Genomic DNA, 10,686 nt, shown 5'->3' on the forward strand with positions numbered 1-10,686 from the left:
TTTTAGATAAACTCTTGATATGTCTTAAAGAAATGATCAATTTATCATAGAGGTAGAGAATTTTTTAGACTACATATTATTTCGCAATTTTTTTAAAATTCTGAAAAATTGCATAGTTTTCATTAAATTCCAAATTTTTTATATCATATATTTTTTTTTGTTTTAACTATCAAATTTTTGGAATTTAACAGTTTCCCCAGAATAAATCATTTTGACCGATTACAATATTGGGATATATAAATAATGAGAAAGATATTTTGATTAATATAAAAATAAAAGAGGGTGTCAAATTTAAATGTGTGGTGACAAATATAAATCTCTAACTCCAAAATCAAATAAGCCCTGTTTTTGTAAACCTAATTTCAACAGACTTTGATCTATGGGCCATAATTACAGAATTAGCACAGGTCTAAACTTCATCAAAGCCTACTAATTCAATGGAATAAATATTTATGATGATTATTGCTCAATCCACCTCCATAAGAAAATCTATGAATGAAAAGGTGTACTTATAAGACAGGACTAATTGATATGAGTTTAAGGAAATCAAAATACTGGTTTGAATCTCAAGCTAAAACAATTTTTTTGTTACTTAAGTTTTTTACTTATATGAAAATGAATTCATTTCTTTTGAAAATGAGACAGATAATATAAGAATATTTGAATAAATTATAATTATCTCTTCGCTTAACTAAAAATTCTGGTATTGAATTCATTTCTAAAAATACATCAGTTTTAAAGTTTGAGAGAAAAATTTGCCTTTATAAATTAGAAAACGTTGACATTAACAAAAACGTTAATCTAACTTTCTATATTTATCCAATCTTGGCTTTGATCAGAAAGTAAAAAGTTGGAGACCAAAATATTATTTTTGGGGCATTAGTCCTTTGATTTCTCTTGTTAGATTGAATTGTATGTAACTTGTCTACTATTGCAGTTGCACCTATATTGACCTTCACTTGAAAGTAAAATTCACTTTACAATTTGAGAACATGTTTTCCAAAAATTGAGCTTTCTAAGTACTTATGTGATTATCAGATTATATTATTACCTCTCAACCTAGTTAAACAGGTAGTAATATTTTTGGTCAGCTAACACAAGAAAAACTTTGGCTGAATAATCAACTTATAATTATTCTAGCTTTTCTTAAATAACAAAATATCTAAGTGTAAATAAATACAGAAAATGGACATGTTGGTTCCGTTTAGGCATAGAAAAGCTCGTAAAAAATAGGACGAGAAAGAGTGGATATAATTGAGAGTTGAGGCTAAAACTTCGATCCGTCTTGAAAAAAGGAGGGCGGGGTGCGACCGACTTTGCATTCCTAAACATAAAAGTTTCATATGTCTGCGTCCAAGAAAATCCAAAAAAAAATAGAACATAACATACATATTGATGATGCAGACCTTAAATTCTCTAAAAAAAAAAAATAATAAGACAAAACGAGTATATATCGAGTATATCCAGCCAAATAGACCCGTTTTACCACCTTTAATTTTCCATTTTGATACATGTTGTGTTCAAATTGAAACTTGAAAAGAAATGGATTAAAAATAACCAAAACTTATATTTTCATTATAACATCTATTACAAAAGGGAAATACAACATCTAGTATATCAATTTAATCAATTAGGTCTGTGACACTATAAGATAGCATTTGTGTTTGAAATCACATTACCATCTTTTTTTTCCTAAACCCAATTTTATCTCTCTGAAACACAACAATGTAGAAAAACTTCCCCAATATAGGGAAACATGCAAATGAACTTCAAAACTAAATAAAATTACAAATAGTGTAACAAATTTCATAATTTGGATTATCCTAACATAGAGGCAAATCCTCTGGAGGAGCTTCTATGGATTCCAATAGCCCTTCTCCATCCTCTACCAAGAACACAGTTGCCAAACCCCATCCAATATGAACATCCAAGTGACAATGCATAATCCAAACACCTACACACATCACATCAAACAAATTTTTAGTCTTAATCCTATTCGGTTGGTTGATAGTTTCAGAGACATCAGATTGTAAGAGAGCGCATTGGTTATTAGACTATTAAAAAAAATTAACAAATGTGACAGACTGAAAACATATTTAATCATAAATACTATAGTTATTATCTATGTAGCACCGATATCTCTGAAATTAGATGTGTCATATCGATATTTATGATTAAGTTTAATTTATTTATTCTTTTAAATTATTATCTGTATCGACGTGTCAGTGTCGGTGTCGTGTTTCTGTATGGTTGCAAAGTAGGGATTGAACTAAAGTTACCTGGATTATCAGCTACAAATCTGATAACTGCCCAACCGTTAACAGGTACAGCAACAGTGTTCCTCATAGGTGGATCAACAAGGTTAAATTTGGAAGCATCTTTCTTAGGATCAAAGTTTCCAAAACCCTCAGCAACAATATAAAAATCATAACCATGAAGATGAATAGGGTGATTCTCAGGAGTAACAATACTAGTATCCTGCAAAACAATCTGAACCCTTGATCCAAATCTCAACTTAGTAACTTTAGTCCCTTGAATCGGTTGCCACAGCGACCGACTCACGTTACCGGTGTAATCAAATTTCACAGGCGGTTTCGTGGGAAAATCGGTCGTAAAGATGCCTTGCACTCCAAGTTTATGAGCCTGCAGGATTGAAAACTTGTTTGGTAGTACAAAAGACACATTGTTCATACTTGAAGTGAACCGCGTCCCGTTCGGTCCTTGACATTGGTTCGAATTGAAATTTGATGGACATTTGTTGAGTCCTAATCCAATAGTAAAGAAAAGATCTTCATCAACTTCATAAGGAACTTCAACTTTTCTTAAACTTCTGAAACTTTTACTAAAGGATGTAACAGTGTTTGTGTCATTGTAGTTTGGTAATGAAGGCATAATAGGTTTGATATTTGCACCACCCTTTGCAGGACATGGTGATGATTTGTATTCGAGAATTGCGGTCGTCGTTGTGTTATCGAACGCAGCGTTTTGAGCGGATTGGTAAGCGCGAGCTGCGATGTAGTATCGTGATGGTGGTTGGTCGCCGTTGATGAGAACATCAGTGGTTTGGCCAGGTCCTAACATAAGGACATTGGTTGTGAATGGTTTAACATAAGAAGCATCAGCACCTACTACTGTTAATTTGTGGTTTGCAATTGTGAAGAAAAGTGGTTGGTTTAATGCTGCATTGATTACTCTTATGAGATTTGTTTCTCCTGAATCTATTGGAACAATTGTTGTGCCTGCATGAAATATAGTCATTGTCATGTTCATGAACCGAGTATTGTGCATGTAACTGCAGAGACTAATCCTTCGAGTCAGGTAAAATTAAGAAAGAAAATGATCAAACCTTGAGAAGAACACTTGTAAAGATCACCAGGTTGACCATTGATAGTGTATGCATCAGATATATTTGGAGCAGCTCCTGTTTGTGTTGCTTGTCTCACAACATCAATAGGGTTTGCATCCCACCATTCCCCTAATTAATAATCATAACCATCATTATTTTCATCGATACGAATCATGGACACAACAACGACACAGACACACATTTGTTCAGAAGTGTCTGTGCTCCAGAAAAAGACAAACATGTGATCATCTTACCTAGAAGAATAGGTGTTTCGCGCTTTGGCTTAGTGAAAGGATAATCGTCGCCCTCCTTTGGATGAATGATTAGAGCTCCATAAACCGTGGCTCTAAGCCATGAACTATGAGCATGCCACCAAAGTGTACCTTCCTGTCCTTGAATGGTAAACCTGTAGGTGTAACTTCCTCCAGGACGAATAGGACATTGTGTCACGAATTCCGGCCCATCAGCCCACCCTGTTCTGATCTGCCTAACTCCATGCCTAAACACAAAAAATCACGGTTAAACTCCGTCGATGCAACATCAATTAGTACTACAAGTGAGTAAAAAAAAAAACTAATAATAAAAAGTTTTGCTTGTGGATGAAGCAAAGTTTCTAATTTGTTAAAAAGAAAGTAAAAGCTAATAATTTGTAGTCATAGCTTAATAATTTACCAGTGAATGGTGACATTATAACGAGCTTTGTTAACGACTTTAACAACCAAAGTATCTCCATTATTAACTTCCAAAGTTGGACCAGGAAATTGTCCATTTACAGTAATACTCATATGTGTGTTGCACAGCCTCTTCACTGGAGTTTCTTGAACCTATCACAATAAAAATATCAACCAAGTAATTAATCTCACCAAAAGTAAATGAAAGAAAAAAATTCAGAGCCGTCTTTGAAAACGAGCAAGGCAGGTTATTACACATTTAAACCGTGACTAAAAAGACTTCATAAAATTTAAGACAGACGGCCCTGAAGAAATGTATAAATGAAAGAAAAAAAACTTACAACGAATTCGTGTTCTTGAACTTTGGCATTGGCTAAAGAAACCAAGAGAAGAAAAAATGCTAAGAACATGGTGTTGAAAGGTTCCATTGTTTAGAATACTTGGTTAATTATCTATGCAATGAAGGTTGGAAATTGCAATGAGAGTAAGAGTGGGAGAGAATGGTTTATATAGTGAAGATTAGAGTCTTAAAGGTTGGTGGATTAGGTTGTAATATACGGCTATAAGATGTAAAATACATCCAGAAACTTAGTTCAACCCAATGAAAGTTGTTGCACCAGATGGTTAATTATTTTTTTTTTCAACAACGTTTGCTTCTATCTCAAGTCTTGATTTAGTTAGAAAGGTTGAATTTTCAAAAAGGGTGATTATTTTTGTACTTTTTAAAAGGGAATAAGATTGGTTTAAATTTACTTTTTCTCTTTCTTCATTTCTATCTAAGTAGTATGACATTTGATAGGGGTTAGAATAAAACAAGAAAAATAAAACACTATTTTGGAAGAGGTAATTAATATTTTTTTCTGAAATTTAGAATTCAAAATAATTTAAATGATTTAATTAAAATAAAATTATTTTTTAATTATTTTGTTTGTAGAAAATATTTTAAGTTATTTAATGTTACATTTTTTTGTCATTTTTATAAATTTTTGGATCAAATTTTGAATTTTAAAAAATAGGAGTTGATTTTCAATTTTTGAAAATTTAAAGGGATCGATTTATAAATTTTAAAAAATATTAAGAACTATTTTGCAAATGTTTGAAAATTCCAGAGATCATTTAAAATATATATGGAGCAACTTGAAAATTCAAAAGAGTAATATTAATCAATTTGGCATTCACAATGTATAGAGTGAGAGAAGAATTTTAGGTATTATTTGAAATTGTTTAATTTAATTTGAATAAAATATTTTTTAAATTTTTAAATTTTAACAATTCTCCATAAGTTTTATCTAAATAATTAATTTTGATTGAATCACTTTACCTTTTTTCAAAAAATCACTTTATTTTGTTAAGATCATTCACCTAAAGTGTGTTTGGATGAAATGATTCAAATTTTTTAAAAAATTTTAAATTTTAAATAATTTAAATAAATAAATTAAATTTATCCATTTATAACTTTTGTTGTTTGGATAGAGTATTAAATTATTTATTGTTAAATTATTGGGATTATTTTTATAAATTATAAAGTTTTGAATCAAATTTAAAATTTGAAAAATAAGAATTAATATGCAAGGGAACAATTTGTACAATTTAAAAAATATTAAGGGTTAATTCATAATTTTTTTAAGAAATTCAATGGGTCAATTTGTAAAATTTAAAAACCAACTTGCAAAATTTAAAGCAATAATAATATTTAATTTGACATTCACATTCTATGAAATATGAGACGAATATCAAATTCTTTAACTTGATATTCATTTTAAAATCTTAAAATTTAATTTGAAAAAATATTTCATAAATTTTATCATTTTAACAATTCTTTTCCATTTTTATACCAACAATAAATTTTGTCCAAATCATCTTAAATTTCTTCAAAGTATTATTTTTTTTATCATTAAAATACTTAATTCAAACATTCTTGTGGGGTAACTATACCTATATATTTAGAGTATAGTAGTTGTGTTAAACAAGTTTTGCAAATAAGTTCAAACATATTTTTCCATGAGAATTGTGTTTGTGTATACATACTAAGAATGTCTTAGCCAATATACTTTGGTGGGTGATAAATTTTGAGTTTGTTTTTAGACTGATATTTTAAGTTTTTGTTTTCCCTTTGTAAATTGATATTTATGTAATATTTTGTTTACTACATCAATCTAAGTTATATCTAGATTTCTTCAAATTTGAACATTTTCTTATATCACTACCACAAAGTGTTTAGATTTCATTCCAACAACAAAATCAAATTGACTTTTGAATTTTTTTTTTCCATGTGGAGGTGGTTAATGCCATTGATTGTGTGAATAGGTCTCTATTATTTTTTATGTAGAGTTGGATATATGAATAGAGGTAATTGGACAAAATTACTTACTGTATGGTCCGCTTAGGATTTGGACCTATAAGTTAGAGTGTTTAAATCATGAGTTACACGATTTAAATTCACATATTTGCAAATTCGGTCTAGATTTTTTTCTTTTAAATATAATTTAAATCAATCATATATATTGTTTTGGAAAACTTTCAATTTGTGACAGTTTGCTTGTGTTGCAAATTACTCACTTGCAACACAAGTAATTTGCCACCTTATTCCTTATTTCTCAGTTCCTTCTTGAGAGGTGATGTGATATCAATGCAGCTGATGATGGGTAAGGTAAAGTTCTTCTTTGCCTCTACTGGTCTCACCATCAACATCCCAAAAAGGAAACTTTTTTATGGAGGAATTGACAATAGTCAGGAAATTCTCCAGAATGCGACCGACTTTGCAATAGGATCATTACCGGTGAAATACCTTGGGGTTCCACTGGCTAGTAGAAAATTATCGGTTCATAATTATAATCCTCTGATTGACAAAATGCTGCAGCGACTCAATCATTGGAGCACAAGGTTGTTGTCATATGCAAGAAGACTTCAATTGGTGAAGAATGTGATGTTTGCCATTGCCAACTATTAGATGCAAATTTTCCCATTTCCGCAACGGTAATTGCTCATATTGACAGAATATGCAGAGAATTCTTATGGACAAGGAAACAAAATCGATCTCGTAAGGCGCAGGTATCGTGGGACCACATATGTGATCCAGTTATTGCTAGGGGTATAAACTTGATCCATATGCGAGAATGGAATAAAGTTACTCTTGGAAAGCTTCTATGGAATTTTTATGCAAAAAGTAATAGAATGTGGATCAAATGGATTCACGCCTACCACCTGAAAAAGATACTGCTTATACCTTCACGTCGTCGGGGCAATGTTCGTGAATCATTAAGGCTATGTTCAAGAACAGGGACATGCTAATACAATATACTTTGTGGTGTGAGTTTCAAACCAAAGGGAGGTATGTAACCAAGCAAGTTTACAAATTGTTTATAGGACCTTAGCCAAAATTTCGTTAGAGGAAATTATTTGTTAGCAATTTAGCTAGACCAATAGTAAAATTCACGATGTGTCTAGCTTGCAATAATAGACTCCCCACGAAAGATTGTTTGGCTAAATTTGGTGTAGTCACGGATGGAAAATGTGTGTTCTGTGGGATGCAGGAAAGTTGTGGGCACCTGTTCTTTTCGTGCGACAACAGTTAGAATTTGGGGTTCAATCTTGGCCCGGGTGAATTATAATCATAAGTCGGGTGATTGGGACACGTAAATGAATATTATAGATCGATGGACTCGTGGAAAAGGTTGCGGGAAGCTTATCTTAAAAATAGATCTTACTGAGACAATCTATGCCATTTGGACAATGTGTACTAAAATCGTTTTCCAGCATACCAATTTGGATTGTCTTCGGGCAAGCGTTATTATTGAGAGGATGTTATGTAGAGCAGAAACTAGGAAAAGATTAGTAACTTATTGTAATAAGTTGATAGTAGTATCAAGCTCCAAATGTGTGGCTTGCAACTTATCAATATGATTGCCTAGATCTCCTGATCGGCTATGTACTTACTATATTTTGGATTATATAAATTTGTCTTCTTCCAAAAAGATTTAATACTTCACTTTTCTTGACCATAAGTTAAGTCCACATATGCTTGGTTAATTTATCTGTGAAGGTTAGAAATTTTCAATTAACTCCCATCGACTTTACTTCAAATGGGTCATAATCATCTGAATGAACAATCTCCAACTTCTGATTTGACTTCATAGACAATTCATGCTTGAATGACTTCCTAATTTAGCATATAAGTTCTTTGGCCTTTTGATATGAGGAAGAACATGTAACATTTTATTCATATGCATTAGACTCAAGCTTCTAAAATTCAGATGACCTACCTCTGATGTCAAATTCAATTTTGATCCTCAGTAGTGGTTGATGTAAGACATTGATGGTCAAGCATGTTGATTATAATTTTGAAAGTCCCATTGTTTAACAAAGTTGCTTTCAAAATTAGTTTTGAATTTGCATCAAACACCTTAAGTTCATTGTCCACTGGCATCATGTAAGGTTGCTTTCCATTGAAGAAACATATAGCAAATCACTTATTATTTCTTCTTATCCATCCTTAATCTTCAAAATAATGTTCAAATTCCCTCATATGTGACTTTGCTATTATCAACAAACTTAATGGCTCTTCTTACTGATTTATCAAACTCGATAAACTAGTTTTTGTTTTTCAGTCATGTGATTCTTTCAACCTGTGTGAAGATACCAAACATTAGCCTTATCCCCTGCCAAATGTATATTGTTCATTAGTAACACCTCATCAAAGTCCTATTGCTTGTATGTGCAAATTTTTCTTCTTCTTTATCACTTACATTTGATTCTTTATTGCAGTAGGAATCTCTTGCATAATGGTAAAACTTCTGGCAATAATAGCATTGCATTTCCTTCATACAAATATTTTCTTGAATTTCTAGTCGTCGGAGACACCATTTTTTGATTATTTAAATTTTTGATTCTTTGAATTCTTTCTAGAAACTTCATCATTTCACTTCTACTTTTTCCATTTTCTTTACCTTTGTTGATCTTTGAGGCATCTTCTTTCATCTTTTAAAGAACTTGGCTTGTAGGGTTTGTTCTAAAACCTTCTTATAATTCATATACTTTAAGTTGTTATCATGGGTCTCATATGATGCTTGCAACTCTTCAAGCTTCATCTCTGATAGGTCCTTATATTCTTCAATTGACACGATTATATGCTCAAATTTGGCAATCAATACTCTCAAGACTTTCTCAACCTTTTGCAATTCAATGATCTTCTCACCAAATTACTTCATCTGATTGGCCAATAACATCAATCTTGAGAAGAAATCTGCAATTACATCACCATTATTCATCTACTTTATTTTCATATTTCTTCTGCAAAGAGTGCAATTTCACCTTCTTCAATTTTGTATCACCTCCATACAAATTCTTGAGTGTATCCCCGTGTACCCCTAATCGTTTCTTACTCAATAAATTTATCAAATATGTTTGGATCCAACCATTGATGAATCAAGAACAAACAATTCTGATATTTCTTGCTCAATTCACGATGACAATCTTATGTGCCTTAGTTGTGTTGACTTATAATGCAGGTAATCTATCATTCACGATTTCAAGAACATATTAAAATCTTTAAAAAAATGATCTTCAGTTGCGCACACCATAAGTCATAGTGTTATTCTATAAACACTGATATATTTGTAAGGAACAATATACATTTGGCACAGGATAAGGCCAATGAATTGATTTTTAAAAATATTTATCTGAAATGAAGTTACGAACGAGTGTAACTCGTGATGTAACCATTCAGATGTAATTTGATCCCTCCTCATATATATATATATATATATATATATATATATATATATATATATATATATATATATAATTTGCTTATGTTTTAAATCATTCACTTGCAACATAAGTAAATTGCCACTAAAATTACATTGCCAATAAATAGGAAATTTTCACAATCTCTATTCCATTTCTCAATCTATCTGAAATCCTCAACTCTAAACCCCTTTTTAGCCTGAGGCTATTATTTGTTAGTATTCAATTTTGTTGTTGTTGTGATTATTTTTTATTTGCATTGTGGTTATTATTATTATTATTATTATTATTATTATTCAATTTTTGAGGATACATTTTTATTTTGCTTTGATCATTTGTCATTTGGTTTGAATAATGTTGCTAAAATTTTAAGACCCACTATTTTATTTATGTCAGGTTTGTTATACTTGTTTTTTTATAGGTGTGCTGGGGAGTGATTGTCAGTGCACGATGCTCGACAATGAGACACTCTTGAGGCCGAAGAGAGCGAAGAATGATCGCCGAATTCACGTCGAAATGAGAGGGATTCTGAGGTTGTGCAGATATGGGACTGCATGGTTGAAGGATATTAAAGTCCTTGATAATTCAAATGCATTGTGGAAGCTATTGAGATCATTTCGTAGAAAGCGACTTATGGAAAAAGCACTTCTGGAAGTCTGGAAAAACAAAATATCGAGGAGGAAATTAATTACCCTAATAGGGGTAATCGGTTTCTTGAAGCCAATGCAGTTTTATTTTTGGTTTCCTAGTTGGGGAAATTGATTACCCCTGTTTGGGTAATCGATTTTCGTCACGATATTTTTTATTTTTAGCTGCTTTACGGGCCTGTTTGGTTCCACCTTGTATTTGTTGTATCCTATAAATACCCCTCATGTAACATTGGTTAAAAGTTAATGTAATTTGTTAATATTTTCCTCAATTACT

General features: G+C 31.4%; 1 protein-coding gene across 1 annotated transcript; it reads right to left on the reverse strand.

Moving 5' to 3' along the window:
* Window positions 1-1,563: 1,563 nt before the first annotated feature.
* Window positions 1,564-4,507, reverse strand: LOC131617652 (laccase-5-like). The gene is made up of 6 exons (XM_058888910.1): window positions 4,359-4,507; window positions 4,019-4,170; window positions 3,601-3,845; window positions 3,347-3,475; window positions 2,280-3,239; window positions 1,564-1,954 (listed from the first exon to the last, which is right to left on the reverse strand). The coding sequence occupies exons 1-6, from the start codon at window positions 4,443-4,445 to the stop codon at window positions 1,824-1,826; spliced, it is 1,704 nt and encodes a 567-aa protein (XP_058744893.1). The 5' UTR covers window positions 4,446-4,507; the 3' UTR covers window positions 1,564-1,823.
* Between the last annotated feature and the right edge of the window lie 6,179 nt (window positions 4,508-10,686).

Source organism: Vicia villosa, linkage group LG7 (assembly GCF_029867415.1).
Source record: "Vicia villosa cultivar HV-30 ecotype Madison, WI linkage group LG7, Vvil1.0, whole genome shotgun sequence".
In the NCBI taxonomy this organism is placed as follows: domain Eukaryota; kingdom Viridiplantae; phylum Streptophyta; class Magnoliopsida; order Fabales; family Fabaceae; genus Vicia; species Vicia villosa.